Source organism: Argiope bruennichi, chromosome 5 (genome assembly GCF_947563725.1).
Source record: "Argiope bruennichi chromosome 5, qqArgBrue1.1, whole genome shotgun sequence".
NCBI classification, from domain to species: Eukaryota; Metazoa; Arthropoda; class Arachnida; order Araneae; family Araneidae; genus Argiope; species Argiope bruennichi.
In genome coordinates, this window is record NC_079155.1 from 31,979,398 (window position 1) to 31,999,228 (window position 19,831).

At 27.6% G+C, this 19,831-nt stretch overlaps 1 protein-coding gene across 1 annotated transcript in view; it reads left to right on the forward strand.

Moving 5' to 3' along the window:
- Positions 1–9,334: 9,334 nt before the first annotated feature.
- LOC129968673 (inositol-trisphosphate 3-kinase homolog) overlaps positions 9,335–19,831 on the forward strand; it is a 200,064-nt gene continuing 189,567 nt past the window's right edge. The window contains exon 1 of the mRNA XM_056082803.1: positions 9,335–10,052. Within this exon, the coding sequence (XP_055938778.1) occupies positions 9,945–10,052 (108 nt within the window). The 5' untranslated portion in view covers positions 9,335–9,944. The remainder of the gene's footprint in view (positions 10,053–19,831) is intronic.

A 19,831-nucleotide genomic window follows, 5' to 3' on the forward strand; every position in this document is an offset into this window, starting at 1 on the left:
TGGAGATATATATAAGAATTGCTTGAAATTCCCATTCCAGAACTTGGCAGCACATCTTTGATCGTGAGAGAAATATAAAATTACTGCTGCCATCTTTAAGAGATTAAATTTTAACTCAGTGACATTTTAAAATTAAGACAACCAAAGAGATTTTTGGTATCATGTATTTACGCGAGTTCGCAAATTGTACAGACGAAGTCTATGGCAAAGGATACCGATGTGCTCTGATTGGTTTAAGCCTTGGCATCTTTTTGGCAATGTTTTGCACTCATAATAGTGTAGTTTTCGCTTATTTGGCTCAAACCTTGTACCTTTCATTAGTTTTATGAAAGATATGAGTGAATATAATATCAACACTATCTAATTTTTATTAATATAATTGTTTTCTCCAAATATTACTAGTAATACTACTAATACTAATTATTATTAATAATAATAAATATTACTAATAATACTTGTAATACAAGTAACTAATGTTGTTTATGCACAAAAGTATAAAAACTAAATGAAAGTAATTACTCAACATATGATGCAGCAATTAAATAATTCTTATTTTTCTATGATTTTTGTTCTTTTATTAGAAAATTTATGCAGTCATTGAAACTTGTTGCTGTATGTTTGTTACTTTCCCATCAACTACATATGGAGAGATGATTACTTAATGCCCAAAACGTATAAATATGTAAGCTTTAACGGAATATGTGATTTCGTAGCTAATTTTTTTAGTTACATCAAAATAATATTAAGAAGAAACAAACACAAAAAATATTTTTAATAAATTGTAATTTTTATATTTCCTGAATTTAGGCTTCAGGATTTGATCTTTTCTGCTGTATATGTGTTCCAGATTAATATTACATATAAACTGTAAAAAATAGGAGGGCAGATACATTCATAAATTTTATATATTTTTATAAAAATATATTTCGGTATGGCATCTTTTTTGGAAAAACATTGCCAAAAAGATGCCAAGGCTTAAACCAATCAGAGTACGTCGGTATCCTTTGCCATAGACCTAGTCTGCACAATTTGCGAATTCGCTGTTACTACTTCTTCGTTTTAATACTTGATGTAACAATACACTAAAAATAAAATTTCAATAATAAAAAAAATCAGATAACGCTCAATTAAGATGCAATGTGCTTTCAAAAGAATGCTAGCATGCATGAAAGGAACAATATTTTTTGGAATAAACATTTTTTTATAGAAATATTTTTGATTGCTTTAACAAGTTTTTTTTTTCGTCATTCGATACTCGTTTTAATACTTGATGAAACAGAAAACCAAAAACAGAATTTCAATAGTAAAAAAACATTCCAGATGACGCTAATATAGGATACTCTCAAAAGAATGCCAACATGAATAAAAATAACAATATTTTTTAAAGTATATATTTTTTTGTTATATGTTTTCTTATTACTACAAATTATATTTCTAAGTTGAAAAATTATGTAAACGGTCTCATCGCAATATAATTTCTTATACAATTGTAAATTCTGTAAAAAGTTATTTTTGTTTTGTTTTCATACTGTAAATATTTTGTTAATTAAATAAAATTCCCGTAACATGCCCACCAAACCGTTCAGTGACCAGAATGGTCACGGATACGGGGGTATGAGACGGCGTTCTGTTATATGTTTTCACACCTATATTATTTTCGAAACTGTAATATTTAAATTTTCTTTAATGTTTAATCAAATATTCAAAGTCCAATGTTTGAAATTTGAGCTCTGATGATTTGACAGTAATGATTTACTGGGGGGAAAAACCCAAATTCTAGATCAAACTTAGTCAAAAGAGAGAAAAAAAAGGCCAACAATCTGTAGTTTGTCAAAACTAGAAGTACCCGTTGACATGTTAAAAAAAATGTCTTTGATCTGGCTTGATGAAATATGTGATAAAAAAAACTGACAAACTTATCAAATGAAATAAAATCTACTTCTATGAGCAAAAGCGAAAAAACAGTCATTAAAAAGACATTTGATATACCAAATGTTTGCTTGAAAAATGTAAAAGTGCTTACATATGAGACAAAATTAAGCAAAACACTAAAAGAATTGCAACAATTTTAAAAGATAATATTTAGGTAAATTACTGGGCTCGCATGTTAAAGATGGTTATTTTATGAATTAATAGAAAAGTGAAAATTTTTGAATAAACAATTTTAACATTGCCAAAAGCAAATTTGTAATAAATGCGATTAAACAGTATAGTAGGTTTAACATGTTTCACTATAAAGCAAAATAAGGAAAGGCTGTAAATTATGTTTAAATTAATTTTCAAAAATTGATTAAAAGTAGAGAAATAACTGCTCGGAAATGGAACTGACATCATTTAAAAGAGAATTGTTTATGTATTGAAATTATGCAAAAATAGTTTTAATGTTGAAGCATGCTCCGAAATTATGGCGGGAAAACGCAAAATCTTTTTATTCTCAGTCAACATCTTTTAAGAAGAGGATAGCGGATTTTTAAAAGCTTACCTTCGAGGTTCTAAAGAGCATGTTAACCAAATTTTGTTCGAATCTGTCGAGTTGAATAGTACAAAATGCAAGCAAACAGACATTTAATTATGCAGATACATCAGATGTTTGCAAGTTTTTTAAATCAATTATTTTTCTTACAGCTTAAATTCGAACATAAAACACTCTTACTTTAACTTCTGGTCACATGAGCTCTTTGTTTTTCATAATCGCTCAAAATATAATTACCGTTAACTTTCACTATCTGAAAACGATAAATCGGCTTGAAATACATCACGAACTTCACAAAATTATAAATTCAACGAAGTTTTATAATTTCAGATTCCAAATGAGAGAAATTTCGATCTATAATGCATAAATCCAGGCCGCGTTACCAACGCTCTCTTTCTGTTCTTGTCCTTTCAGCCGAGGACACGTCCCTTGGTTCCTTGGCTCTAAGATGAAAATAATGGCTTAATTACTAAAAAAAAAGATATTATTCAACTGAAAATAATCCTTCGCAATATATATAAGATTATTAGTTATGTTAAATTAATAGTGAATGACAAAAATAAGGCTAAATGCCTAATTTAAATTGCATTAAGGTTTTTTTTTTTAATTTATGTTTTATTACACATTATTTGTTAATGACGGTTTCTCAGCATTTCAGAATTTCTAAAATACGGAATAAATAACTATCCTTATGAATAGTTTATCAAAAAACCGGCTTCGTCTTCTAATGCGGTTCATGAAATCAGATCTCAGTGAAAGTGGTCGGAACAAGTATTTTGTAGATGGGCATAGTAGAGATAGAATCTTTTGAACGGAAGTAATGTACAAATCCAACATATGAAAGCTTTTCATTTGTAATTATTTAAAAATAATTTTTGATTTTTCTATGCTTGGCATTAACGTGTTCATTCACGTTTTGAGTATATAAATTTTATGACAACATTTCATACTTGTATAGATAATACACTCTTTTTTGAAATATACTCTTATTCATTCAAATCAGAAAAGATCCCCAGGATTCTAAAAATAGAAACGAGGCTGTGTAATATAATGTAATATTTAGGACTGTTCCGCCATTTATTCTTCTTTTTTTGCATTATATAATAACGCATTCTTTTATTCAAAAAATTAACAGAAAATATAAAGTATGGAACAAGAATAAATGCTGGTGCACGTCCCATAAAGCAGCAGTTAGTTACATATTTAATCCAGAAAGATAAAGTAAGAAGATATAATAAATCATTAAACGAATAGCACAACTTATTGTCATTGTAATAAAAGTTTCGTTAAGTATTTTTTAAATGGTAACGATATAATTTTACTTGTTTATTACTGTACTTCAATTCATGCCTTCTGTTCATTTTATTAAGAACAGAAGGCGTAAAATAAAGGAAAAGATATTTCCTTTATTTTGTTTATGAATTCTAAAATTTGTAAAAAATGGATACATTCTGTTATTTCTATCCTTTTAAAAATTTAACCTAATTTCTAACTTAAAAAAATATCGGGTTTTTTTTTTCATATTAATAGCATTTTTAATATAAAATTTTATCTATTGTAGATAAATAAGTAAATATATCGTTGGTTTCCTTGAAACCATTTTACCAATAACAATTTGTATTAAGGATAGAAGTTCCATTATTTTGATAATAATATCGATAATAATTCGAATTTTATATAAAAAAAACGAAAAAAATTATCTGCAATTGTAAATAGTGGTATTTATTAATAACAGGTTTTCTGCAAGAATTTTGAAGTTTTTGCATTGTTGATCATGATGCGTTTAAAATTCGTTCAGAATTCTCATTTATTTGTATGAATATGTTATTCCTGTTGGAAAATATGCTTAAAATACTTTAAAAAAATTAAAAATAGAAAAAAAAATTCTATAACAAAACATTTGTATGATTGAAAAGATAATTTTTTGGATTTTAAGATGAGGTAAAAATTGTTTTCGGACTGTAATATTGTCAAAAGTTGTCACAGAAAAATACCACATTTTCTTTGTTTTCAGTTAATAGTTCATTAAAAATCGCTCCGAGGTGCGCATTCTCACAGTTCAAATATATTTGTATTTTGTCATATTTGTCAAATATGGTAGCTCTAGGTTAGGGTTTGACAGTTTTTCAAACCCGGTTTTAAAAAACCGGTTTTTTAAGTAAATTTGTCACATTCGAAAACCGGTTTATAAAGTAAGAAAACCGGTTTTCCTAAACGCCTGTATATTCCAATTTTTCAACAAAAAAAAAAAAAAAAAAAAAAAAATTGGTGGGAATTGATTTGTCTAGCAGCTGGGGGCTTAAAGCAATGAGATGCGAATTTATTATCAAGTGTAGGTATATTTGAATTTCTGTTAAATGAACTAAAAAAATTGAACACTGAAATTAGTTTCAAATTATTATATGCTTTAGAAGAACGGATTCAAGAAAGTAGAATTAGCGACTCTTTTGCTGTATTTGCACACTTCTAGTTCAGCGGAGAAATCTAGTGTACTTTCTTTAGTTTCAAAAACCGAAATTATTAAATTATCTGGAAAGATATTCTCTAGATTATTTCCAAATTCTTATGTGGAAACCAATTCTGATGAAGAGCAAATCTTAGAAACTATTCGCCAGAGTAATGCTTTTTTAAAAGAAGCCATGGAAAAATCAATTCATAAGTTTCTTGAAGACCCTGAAGAATAACTTGCTAATACAAAGACACTGAAAGCTGAATTTTCATTATTTGAGGCAACGAATAAAAGAACAAAAATCTTAAATTTGTTATTTGATGCCATGGAAACTATAAAACCGAGCTCAGTAGTTAATGAACAAGTATTTTCAATTTCAGGCAATATTGTGTCCAAAATTAGACTTAGCTTTAAAATTTAGTCACCGTCTGTCGACATTTTATGTTTTTTAAAATCCCATTTTCTTAGGAGAAATTAAAATTAGTGAAAACAATACAAATATTATTCAAAATTTTTGTTTAAGTTTTCGTTATTTTGTGTAAATAATATGTATATGTAATCTTTAATTTCTTTGAATTTGATATTGATTTCGTTTTTTGTTATTTTATATAACTTAGATAAAATATTTTTCCATATTCTAATTTTTTGACAAAAATTCGGAAACCGGCTAAAACCGGTTTTTTTGGAAATATGAAATTCGAAAACCGGTTTTTCAAAAAGTCGGCTTTTGTATAAACCCTACTCTAAGTTAAACGATCTAGCCTGTAGAGGGCCAAAACACAAAAGCGTATATTCATTTTTATTATAAGTAAAGTTAAAGATAGACCAACTTGTAAAATGTAGAATGCTTTCATTTATTTTGAGTGGATTTTGTGATCAAAGAATGTTAACCGATAGTATGATTCCAAAAATACGTACAGAAAGAAAGTTTTAAAGTCAGTTCTTTTGGAGCTATAATAACTAAATAAATCGTTTGGAAAATAATTCTTATTTCTGTTATGGCAATTTCGTCTTCAGTAAACTTTTCGTTATACTAGATATAGTTATTTTGCAAGAATTAATATAAAAGAAACAGAATATTCCGGTACATTTTTTAGAAATGGAAATATGAAAATAAAACTGATATTAAAATATTTAAAATATATAATTTTAAAAGGAAAGACATTCATTAATATTAAACACATTTTTAAATGCTTGAGAATGTGTTTATAATCTTCAAGGATTTTTTTAAAAATCTATTTCATACTAAGCTGAGATAAAATATCATTTGTGTATTTTTATGCTTTGCTGACAATAACATCAGTTATTTCATCGATTGTTTAGCAGTTAAATGCTGCTAAAAAATTAAATATGAAATATTCGAAATTTTAAAATGATGTAAATGTTTGAATATCATTTTTTTATAATAAGGTACATGCTCATTTTTAATATGATTTACAATTAAAGAATATTAGACTAGAAAAATTTTTAAATTATAAAAGTACCACCAACAGACGATTGTTATTGTTTCATGTGAGCATCCGTTAAAAACTAAGAGAAGGAAGTCATTCGTCGAATGCAATCGCAATCTGTCTTATTCATCATGGAACGGAAACAAAATTGTCGAGAGTGAAAAGCTTTTCACATAGATACACGTTTCAATGAATTTATTTTTAGAAGTATCATATTAAGCAATAATCGTTCGAAAATATTATATAAAATTCACCGTATAGGCAAATTCTATGAAATATGATAGCCTAATTATCCATTGTTATTTTTGAATCATAATTGTAAGCAAATTCTTAAATTCAAAGAATCCTGCAATATTGGTTAAAAGAATAAAGAATAGGATAAAATTTCTTTATTGTTATTTCTGAATTTCAAATGTAAACAAATTTTTAAATACAATCAATCATCCAATAGTGGTTAAAAGAATAAAGAAAAGTATAATATTTCAAGTCTTTATTGTTATTTCTGAATTTCAAATGTAAACAAATTCTTAAATACAATCAATCATCCAATAGTGGTTAGAAGAATAAAGAAATGTATAATATTTCAAGTCTTTATTGTTATTTCCGAATTTTAATTGTAAACAAATTCTTTAATTCAAACAATCATCCAATAGTGGCTAAAAGAATAAAGAAAAGGATAAAATTTCAAGTCTTTAAAACATTTGTACCAAATAAAATTTAATTAACAGATGAATAATTGTGATCATTCTGAGACTAGCATTGAGATTAGTAAACAATCTAAGACTAACAAGACGTGACCAATAAGATGTGAGCAAATAAGACTAACACTGAGTATTTGTCTTATTTGCAGTGGTATATTCCTGCAGCGACATAGTCGTATGACTACATAATGACATCTAATTATTCTTTATCTCATGCTTTACTATGATGTTCTAGCCTTTTGTCTGCTGCAAGAAGGAAATGATCTCAAAAATTAAACAGATCGTGATGCATGAAACATGACTATAAATATTGCAACGTTTTGTCGACTTAGAACCCAAATTATGTTCCAACTGACAGCTCGCAAGCCTGATTTATATTTTTCAACAATATTCAAACGAACTATAAAGCTTGTACATAAAACTCAAAACTCAACTTATATATGTCCGATTATTCTACATAACGTTAGCAATACATTATACTACAAAAATTGTTTTATTTTGTTTCTATTTCTTTCTTTCTGTGTGGTTGTAATGCGAAAGATTGTAAGACATAAACAGATATGCAGGAGAGTTGATGGAGTGCGTGAACTCAAAGGTTCTTAACTGAATGAAAGAAATGGTGGCTTTACAATGACATTACATAGCAAGTTGGTAGATCATAGAAAATATAAAAAGGAATAAAAATTATTAAAGTTTAAATTATAATTTAAAACGAGAAATAAAAAAAGAAAAAGTGGGAAAAGGGATTTTAATATTCTGGAATTAATTTGCAAGATTCGAATCGCATAGTCATATTGGTTTTGCATAGCAGCAAGTTAATAATGATGTAGTTGTAGATCTGGTATATCTTAATCTTCTAAAAACTATTTTTCTATTTCAAGCTATTTTTCTTGAAGAAAAATAATCCGAAAAGCTCTTATATAGCAAATTTTTTAGAATCAGCTGATCCATCTGAGAATTACAATAGAATAAAACTTTTGTTAATTAAGAATATTGAAACCAACATTAAAAATGTTTGACTCATTGTTTTTTACTGTAACTATAAAAATGACGGTATCACATTTTATTTTAACATGATATTTTTCTTTTGGCTCTTGCATCAGAATAATTCTGAAAATGCTTTAGAAAATGCTATTTTCAGCTGTCTCTTACGTGAACATTAAGGTAGGATGGAAAATTTTCTCTTTATGTTTAACCTTGAAATTGTGTTAGAATATTGGTTAAGCTGACGAATCTTACATATATTTCTGAAATGCTTAAAGAAAAGGTATTTTGGTGATTAAACCAGCCATTAACCTAGTTTTTTAAATTGTCAAAAACAGGAGTCTAATTAAAATAAAGAAAACCTATTTTTTTTCTCTTTTGGAAAGATTATAGAAATATATCTTAGTTCAATTTATGAATATCTTCTAAATAGCTCATACTATGTTGCATTTTCAGTTCTTTAAAAATATGGTTGAAATAAAATCTTTAATTGATATAAAGGTTTCAAATAAAGAATACAATTCCACAATAAGCAATGACATGATTTTATTTAATTTCTGCGTTCAATTCTACTTTTCATTTTATTGATTCCTTTTATGTTAAGAAATCGTGCTTTGTTTAAAGACTTTTGTGAGTAGTTATAATCGATATTGCCAGAAGTATTTGAAGCAGAAGTATCCATATTCATCTGACTGCCAGTGCTATCTTTTGTTTAATGCATCAGATCATCGAGAGATAAATTGCTTTGAAATAAAATGTTAATAAGATTTAAATGCCCTTTTTCCCTTTTTATCATAATAAATCATTGCATCTGGCCTTAATCTTTTTATGATTTTATTCTATTGATACTGCTATGATAATTACTGCTAATTCAAATTTAAAGAGCTTTATAAATCGGACTTCTAACTAAAGCGTGTGATTCTGCAATTAAATAAGGATTACTTAAGAGTGCTCAGTACGAAAGAACTCGTTAAAAAATGAAAAAGAGTCAAGGCCGACAACCGACAGCCTTACCTTTGAGAGTTCAAAACGCTTCCTTCACTTTATTATAGAACAAAGGATAGATCGAAAGTGGCGATAGCAGGAGAACGAAGGCAGAGTTTAAATCGCTTAGGGAATACACACATTCTAAAGGCACATTTTAAACTGTTCGCCGCATAGTATCGTTTTAGCAGCTTTTTAATGGAATGTTTTAGTAACAGGAAGTTGTATACCTGTTTTTTGACGTCAGTGAATCCTAGCTACTGTCCCGCCTCTATGTTCAAGTATATGTACGCGCAGTTATTTACAGAGCGCCGTTATCCGATTACATTGACACCCGCAAAAAAACTGATTTCCTCCACCGTCCTTATCGCGTTTAGAAATGTTTTTTAACGCTTTACTAGACCATCATTCTTTTCACGCGAGACATCATAACTGTCGGCAGAACTGCTGGATCAAACTTATTACTCGACCGGATTAATCATTTATAATTTCGAAGAATCCGCGTCGAGCTCTCAGACAAGTATAAAAAACATTGACTGAAAAATTGTAGCAGTTCAGTAAAGGAAAGAATATCCTAATTGTTTATTTTGTTTTGTAAAAGAACTTGTAAACAACAACTTGGCAACAGCAGGATACGCATCGAAATTTGAAAGGCCGTATAAAATCGTCTGCTTCATGGAATTCTATACTGACAAATTGGATTTTTGGATTATATATTGTGCCTTGAGTTATATTATACGTGCAAACTATAACAAAAGTTTGGAATAAACTGGTTTATGTTTTATCTTTGAAACTATTGTCTTGTTAGGTTCCATTTGAAATTCTGGAAAAATGATCTTCATCTCAGGCTTCTGAAGATTTATTATAAAATATCACCGTAATTGGATTAATTTACACCTTTAATGACTGCTTCTAAGAATACAGAAATGGAAGGTGCCTTTGGACTAGTTGCACTGACAGATTTTCCACCTATACAATACAGTTGCTTCTTCGTGCCATGCATGGTTGAGGTAAGTTTCAATATTTTTTTTTTTTTTTTTTTTTATTCTGAAAAAATTGTTCTGATTCTGAGAAACAGAATAATTTTTGAAAGAATACAATGTGAATGAAATTCTGTAGTTTGCATAAAAAATATTTTCTCTTTTTAATTTCGATACCTATAAAATGTAAATTATTTGATAATTTTATCCATTTTAGCTGTAATTAATTAATTATTTTTGCTTTAATTAGCAAGACTATATTAAGCACAAAATTTAAATTACTTTAAGCAACAAGAATTATTTCACTCTCTAAGCAAATTTTCCTCTAAAAATTTAAATATATGATTATTAATATTGATTAATATTTGACAAGAATTTGAATATCCAGAAATATCAGTTACTTTTCTGTAAATAATTGCGGACATATTTTCCAATTCAAAGAGATATTGTTTTTGGTTTATCATCAGAAATATGATTTTTTTTATCAGCAAAATGTTGTCAAGAATGCAAAGCAATGTTTAGAGCACAAAAATTTTTGCTTTGTATTTTTGATTTTACTGATATTTGTGAATAATCAAAATAATTTGCTTATGATGAATGTGGAAAGCAATTGCAATTAAAAAAAACTTATCCATTTCCTGGCGAAATTCATTCTATGAATATATTTCTTTAATGTAAATCAGTGGAATTTCAAAGTTCCTAACGGAATTAAAGTAAATTAAATTAAACGGAATTCCAGTAACTCCTGCTTATTTGTATCTTTAATCCTAAATGTTCTAAAATACACACCATATGTTTGTAATTTCTGTTATGGTGTTAAGTCGTTTTTTAATATAGCTTTTTCTATCTGTTTTAATGAAGAATATAAATATATACAAAGAGAAAGAGAGATTTAATCAAGTTAGTTTTTTATAGATTGAAAGAAAAAATTCTTCATAAAAATCATGCTAAATTATTGTTTTAAGATAAATAAATTCTCCTCGAAATTTAGATTTTTTTTCTTGCGTGTAAATCCGTTAGATAAATAAATTTATTTCAATATTTTCAATAGAACAAAAATCCCAAACTTATGGTACGGATTTTCGCCTTGTTTTTAGAAAGACTTTCAGCGGTTTTTATAATTATTTTATTCATTTCACTTTTTCTAGAAACGGAATAGTATTTTACATCTCAACTATGCCCTTATTTAGTGATCCTTTCATGTGTCAATTTCTAGACGTAAAAATTTTACTTGTACACTGGTGGAAGTTTACAAATGTTTTGCAATTCGGTGGAATTACGGTTGGAATCACTGCAGAGCTTTTTATTTTTATAAAACACAAAATAATTACATAAATGCATTTTGATATAATTGCACGACGTTTGATAAGTAGCGGCGTATCCGAAATAAATCGCATACTAATTTTGGAACCTTTCTAATTCATTTACTTTAAACCGTTTAATTCAAATAAATAATAAATTTCAAAGGGCCTTCAAAGGTTTTATATTATTTAAAAATGTATTATAAACCTCTAATATGAATCCGAGTATTTTCAATTTTTTTTACAGAAATGTTTTCGGAATATATGATTAAAAATAAGCTGAAATTTGAAAAATCACATTTCTTGTAAATATCATCAGTACGTTCAATAAAAAACTTGATCTTAAAAAAAGAACTAAATAAGAATAATAGAACAATGAATGTTTTAAAGTTAAAAATATACAATAAAACATGAAATGATTCATATTAAACTTACTTCGCTTCTTAATTTCTAAAGGAGCGATATGAAAATTTTTAGCATACTTTTTCCAAGTTCTGAAGAACAGTTCAATGAAAAGAAAACAAATAGATCTATTAATTGCTTTTGAGCTAAAACTAAATCAGAAATGATATATGTATCCATAGTTTACTAATTCTGTAATACAATATCGCTAACAGAGTAATAAGAATTAAGTATCACTTACAATACGCCTGTCTTCTCAGTATCGATAGATGCAAAACGCGCAGTATCTTTCCAGAAATAGTTGGTAATTAAATGGCAGCCACAATCAAAATCGTTTGTTTAATTTAATATAAATTTTAATGTTTATAGTTTCTTTTTTAAGATTCATATCGAAGTTTATGATGATGACATAATTTTTACCGATTTCAATATATTCTATCAGAACTTTTTTTTTTTGTCTTTGCCTTCAAATTTTGAAATACTCTTATCCTTTTTATGGATCTTGGAAACATATGTTTAATTCGTTTAATAAATTTTGTTAGATAAGTTTTGCCGTAGAGAATATTTAAAAAAATTGTAGTTTCAATGATCCAACATGAATTATTTCATAAAAGTTTGTTTGAATTTCTTTAATCACAGAAACTATTGTTATATTATTATTATGAAATTCATTTTTATTTTATGAACATATTTTTAAGAGATGCAAAACAAAGGAAAAGAATGAAAATAAAACAGGTATGCCTTTACCTTCTCGGTTTTATATGCGATACCTAAAGGCCATACATCTAAAACATAGATATTAATATTAGCCATACGAATTCCTGTAGACATCTATTTCATGTTTATGTACGGCTTGAAAGCAATTCTTGAAACCGCTTATCATACTTAAAAAAATGACAGTATTGCTTTCAACAAAGAAACAAATCTTCAGCTAAGAAGTGATAGCTATAAATATAATTTTCAGCAACAATGTGTGCGTTCGAAGCATTTCTGAAATCAGTTTATAGCCAGTAATAAAAAAGAGCAATTTACTTGTGCTTGCGTCTTGTAGAATTACGCTTAGAGTAAGTAATAAAAAAACTCTAGTATTGATAAGATCTTTCCTTTTTGTGTAACATTCTACGGTATTGCATGATTCAATATAATAAAATTTTCTGCTAGATCTAAAATATAAAATATCCACGAATGGTGTCATATTTATATGTCACAGTATGGAAGCATAAAATGCATGTTCGGAAAAATTATTTTCTATCAAGAATTGAATACTCAATGCAGAGATTCAAATAGATATTAGGTACAATATTCTGCGAATTTATAATAAAAAAGTACACTTTGTAAAAATAAAAACTAGAGAAAGAAAAGGCTAGTAAATCTCAAAATATTTTTTGGCGGAATACTTTTTTTTTTTTCATAAATGTCAAAAATTGTATCATTCTAACATGAAATTAAAGTATTATGGTGAAGAAGAATTTTCCAAATATTAATGATTAATTCAAAACTTGTTTAATAAACAAAAATGAAATCTATAATGAGACAAAATATGAATATAAATGAGCATATCAGGATTCTTTACAGTAAAAAGTTTTCATCGTTCCCTTTTTCTCTCATTTGTGCTAATTAACACGAATTTGAATATTGAACAATGTAATCATTCGAAATGAGAAATCTAAAATTAATTGAATATAAAAACATATAACGCATTCGATGTCTAAAAAAATCAGTTTTTTTACTTTTATTGTATATATCTAAATATGTACAAATTAACATTCCTACATTTTTGTCGGAAAATTCAATCATTAGGTTGATTAATTATAGATTAAAAAACAATTTTAAATCTACATAAGCTTACAAAAGAACATAAGTTGCGAGGATAAAATGAAAATCATGTTATGGAATGCATCAATTATCATTGAAACAAATAAATATAGTTCCTATCTGTTGAAGTACCATTTCTGTAATAATTATTATGTGATAAAAGCCTTTATTAATTTTTTTTTTGAAAATGTAAAAGCCTTTTAATATAGATTCTCGGAAATAATCGGAAATATTTTTTGGAATATTCCTAAGCCTATTGAAAGTTAATTTTTAAAATTAAATGCCAAGAAAGATGTTATTTTTATAGCCTTTAATTTGTCAAAGCAATGAAATGTGTATTCATAAATTATTAAATTAATTACAATATTAATATTGAAATTCCCTTAAACCCTTTGGTAAAGCTTATTCAAAGGAGTTTTTTTCGGCATTTGATATTTTGATTTGAATATTTAGTTAAAAAACTTATTATCCTTTTTAAATTCTATTTAGCAGTAATAATTTCTTCTTAATCGAATTTTAATTATCCTCTGGTTATAACATTATTAGCAGTTATCTAATTTTTGCTGATTTGTATAAAAGAAAACTTGGTATCAATTAAAATGCTAAAACTTAAGTTGTTTTATAACTTTAACAATGTAGACATATTTTCCAAATGGCAACTTGTATTCCATTTTGCTGACATAAATAAACTATGTTCAGAAAGAATCATACTGAATTGTTATAATAGCGAATACAACTAATTTTATCAAAACTGTTCATATAAGAACAGAAGAAAAAAAGTTTTAATATATATATATCATTGGAATGATTTTGGATATAGTAAAATATAAAATCCTTACAAGTGCTGCCAACAAAGATAATACATAAAATTTATTTTTAATATGTGTCGTTTCTTTTTCGACTGACTTATTAAATGTGGAGGCTTCTTGAAAATTTATTACTTATGTGTGTAGAGTATAAGGAAGGGCGTTGTTTTCCAACTTTAACAATGTAGACATATTTTCCAAATGGCAACTTGTATTCCATTTTGCTGACATAAATAAACTATGTACAGAAAGAATCATACTGAATTGTTATAGTAGCGAATACAACTAATTTCATCAAAACTGTTCATATAAGAACAGAAGAATAAAAGTTTTAATATATATATATATATATCATTGGAATTATTTTGGATATAGTAAAATATAAAATCCTTACAAGTGCTGCCAACAAACATAATACATAAAATTTATTTTTAATATGTGTCGTTTCTTTTTTGACTGACTTATTAAATGTGGAGGCTTCTTGAAAATTTATTACTCATGTGTGTAGAGTATAAGGAAGGACGCTACATTTGTATCATGGAATGACATTATATAAACAATTGATAAGGAATATGATGTAGATTTCATTCATAAATTTCATAAAGTCTTTTGTAAATAATATTTATAAAAAAATTTCCAGCACAGCAATGCACTGCGATATCTAAAGTTTAGCTTTTTAAACGAAAATAGAAACTAAGTAAAATAATATTTATTTATAAGACAGCGAAAATAATATAAGAATATTTTATACTCTAGAAATTCACTTGATATAAAATACTTACGGGGCAAAATGTACAGCTATGAAAATATCTAAATGCCGGAGTAAGGTAAATATTAGTGTAACATTATTAATTTATTTTGCTTTCGCTGCATATAAAGATATATGATAATAAATCCTATTTCATTAACAAATGGACCTATTTATTTTCGTCATCATATCACATCTTGTGTACAGTTAAAAAAAATCTTTAAACCGCCCTTCAATTTTGTGACATAGTGCCTTTTACCTTTTGCATACAGATAAATAGAAAGTATTTTATAAATATAATTAACTCTTATAGAAAACGAAACTTATGTTCTGAATACATTCGCAAGATAAACTGTATGTTGGTGTAAGATCATTTATTCAATTCGTCATGTCTCGATTGTTATCTGGAAATTCTTCTTCCGACCATTTCATTCGCAATTATGCTATTTCTTTAATTTCATTTTCAATGTGTAGAAATTCTACAAAATTGTGAATAACTTCTGCCCCCAAAGAGGATGCCTTCAAACATTCAGTGTTAATTAGGGATTGCAATACCGGACCAAAAGTTCAATACCGGTATTCGGTATTTTTTAGATCTTAATACCGGGATACCGGTATTAATACCGGTATTAGAAATTTTAGGAAAAGAAAGAAAACACGGGTGTTTCTTTGTTTTATTTACCAGTTTTATTAGAGAATGTAAATATCACAAAAATAATTTGTAGCATATAAATTATAACGGTTTATAAAGAATCACAAAAAAGTAAAGGAACATTTTCTTTATTTCAATCACAAAAAAGTGCTGTTGTTATTTCTGATCCAAAGTGGTATAGCTGCACTATACCACCTCGATGAAACCAAAGATCTCTAAAAAGTCCAAAAACAATAACGGATCCCTTAAAATCTCAAAAATCGTAAAATTTACACATTTAAGAATATGATTGGGGGAGGCTTGATCTGCCTTGCACCAAGGACATTCAGCAAAGATCCTCCGTCCGTGTTGGAAGATGAGGGATTTGGTGTGTCCACTTAAAAAACGAGAGAGCCGTTTGCTGTTTCTAGAGATATTCAGACGGTGACACCAATCGGGACTTTTACCAAAGTACCAAGGGTGAGCAGGTGGGACTCTCCAAAGTGCACTCGACTCCATCTTTTTGATAGAGGAGATTTCAGAATAAGTTAGTGTTGCATCACCATGAAATATGTCTGCTTAGGCAGTCTTAGCTAAATTATCCGCTATCTCATTACAATTTAAACCAACATGTGAGGGGACCCACTGAAAGTTATAGAGTGTTCAGCAGAGAACCTGGCAATAATAATGTTTAGATAAACAAAAAAGTATTAACATCACTATTCAGTCTCTGGTATTATTACAAATTTTTGAAATGTGACTTTAAAAGCATAATGCATCAATTGTACTGTCATTAAGCCTGGAATGTAATTTTCGGCAAAAATTATCAGCTGTCGAAAACGCTCTTTCGGCATCTACGATAGTTGGTGGTACTGTACTATTGGTGGTAAATTAGAATCTCTCCAACATAATGCCTCAACAGCCAGTTTTAATATTAAGTTTATATTAAGTTATAACAACCTGTTCTGGATATTAAGTCGAATTCACTATCTGAAAAATTAATTTGCTGGTTTAAGTCGATTATTGCTTTTTGGATTGGATATCTCAGTTTCAAAAATCGTTCCATCATTAGGAGTAAACTGCTCCAGCGTGTTTTGAATCTCCTCCTAAACATCTCCTTTCTTCTTTCCTCTCACTCCTATTTGGTCAAAGTAAACGCTAAGTTGTGGGCAAAAGGTGGAGGCTTTAACAATCCATTGTCATTCAGTATTTTATCACTTCTCTTGATTGTACGATGCAACTTTGTATTCACAGTCTAATTAATTTCGCCCGTTAGGGAGACATAAAAACAAAAACGTATACTATTTTGCTATGTTGGCGATCCCTGAACAATTTAAAAAATTTCTATTAAATACCGAAAAATCGGTATTTAAACTTGTGAATACCGGTATTATAAAATTGTACAAATGGCTCAAAATATCGGTATTCGTTATCCCGGTATACAGGTATTGCAATCCCTAAATACATCTATTACTCCTAATTGAATTCCATGTGCATAGCACAATTGCTGATTTGCACCAATCAACTTTCCAAATTTTTCATAACTGTTGCTCCATCAGTCGTTATGGATACAATATCTTTTTTCTGGGATAATCCATGTTTCGCTAATTTAGATTTAAGCAATTAATTAAGCCATTAATTAGTTAATTAATTTCGCCCATTAGGGAGACATAAAAACAAAAACGTATACTATTTTGCTATGTTGGCGATCCTGCACTTATAGTGGAGATAGTTTTAAAAATATTTAGTAAATACCGAAAAACCGGTATTTAAACTTGCGAATACCGGTATTACAAAATTGTACAAATGGCTCAAAATACCGGTATTCGGTATCCCGGTATACCGGTATTGCAATCCCTAGTGTTAATGTTTTGTAATGTTCAGTTTACAATCAGTTAATCATTGTAATCATTATTTCTTAACAAATGCTTTCTCTCTAAGAATTCTGGTATCTTTTTTTTAGTTTGGATACCATTACACTGTTGTATATTTCACATTTTACCAATTTATATCATCAAAAATTCATTTATTAATTAATTCAAATTTTATCATATTTTAATAAGAATTTTGTTTTAAACAAAAAATGAAATTTTTTAAATATAAAAAACCGTTTTCTATCATTTGTTATGGTAACGTCACGATTGCGGATATAATATTAACAAAACTGTTAAAATAATTTTTTTTTATTATGAATACAACCTAAATACATTCTATAAAAAATCTTAATCATACCTTGATTTTTTTTCAATCAGTAGAAGAAAAAAAAGAGATATTTCTGTTTTGTTTTTATTTCAAATTAAACTAATTTTAAGGAGTCATTAAATTTGTGGAGGGAGAAAATTAATTGGAAAAGTCCTATAATTAATTTGTAAGAATGTAAATATTTGTAGTGTATTAAACACTATTCGATGAATTTTATGAAGAAAAAAATGTCAAAAATATATTAAGTATTCACTTTCTCAAAACAAATCAATTAAAAATTAAATAACATACATTTTTATAATAATATTAATTTAATTTTTTTATAATAATATTGTTTCGCATCGCAATAAAAAAAGCAGCAATGAAATAATTTCAATTAATGTATGATGAAAGCTAACAATTATGCATCGCAATAAACAGCTGTTCAAAGAGAAATCCTTTCAATACAATACTTGAACTTATTTAATGGGCCTAAATTTTATAATAAGTTCAAATCAAAATAAATATACTAATTTCATGCCTGGAAGAACAATATTAGGCTTACTTTTGTATTTGTTGTTAACATGCACATTAAAGACAAATGAATTCTTTACTCTAATCTATGTCCGTGGGAGGTATTAAATATTTTACTGATCTTGCATTTATTTATTTCTTAGTTGTATTCTTTCACAACTTTCGGACATGAGTAACTTTTGATTTATGCACAATTAGGAGGAAATAAAATTTGTAAACTTTTGTTTTCATCTCAGTCTTTTATGTACTGTATTTGTCATATTATCAAATTTCTTTTTCTTGCCACAAGTAATGAGAATCTCTGCTTTAAGGTATTATTGCTGCAAAAAAAAAAAACTCCCATTATTTGGTCGCCAATTCGAAGTAACTGCATTTTTTAAGTTAGAGATTAAAAATTTTATCAGCAAAATGAAAAAATAAAACTCTTTTTTTTTCTGGTGTAAAAATAAAAGAATATATTATTTCGCTAGATTCATCATATACGGGGAATTGATGATTGGTTTTGATTTTAAGTCGGAAACATTTGAAAAATATTTCAAATTAATTCCTTCCCTTTTAATAATTATTACGCTTACTCAAATTTGACAAGCCCAGAACTTAGGTGTTTAGAAAACAAAACATAAAATAACTATTGAAATAAAAACTTTGTTGTTTTTAAAATACAGAAATTTTTTTCGCTTATATCCGTGATTCTCATAGTGTGCATCCGTGTCCCTCCTAGGAAGTATCGACTTCCTCTCAGAAGTTTCTTTAAAAATCATATAATTTTTATAATTTTACTTTTACTTTCCTTTTTAATCTAATTCAATAAATTTCGGTATTATCTTGGTTGAGATATGTCACAGCTCAGTCTGCAATCGTTGCTGCTGTTGAAGATATTCTGATCGAGTTTTGACAACATATTAATGCAAAATTTGGTAGGGTGGTAGAGTTTTGGCTATCAGTAAAAAAAGAATATCCCCTCTTAAGTACTCAAACCTCAATGAATTTTAATTTGATTTTCTATTACTTATTTAAGGAGCCGGGTTATTAGCAATTGCTGCCATCAAAGATAGTTTTGAGTTCAATTTAACTCCACGATTTGAAAAAGATATACATGGTGATCTACTAGCTTAGCCAAGGATGCTTTATTTATTTTAACCCAAGCTATGAAAGAACTGATTATTTTTTTAAAATGTACTTGTTATAGTACATTTGGCGTTTGAAAAAATATATGGGTTCAGCAAAGACATCGGAAATTGAAAAAAATTGGAAACCACTCGTTTATTGCAACAATTCAAATTTTTATTCGAATAAATCAATTTTAAACTTAATACACTATTTTTAAAATTCAAATTCCAACTGTAGCAATCTGTAATAATCTTATAAGCTTCACTTGTTTTTTTTGGGGG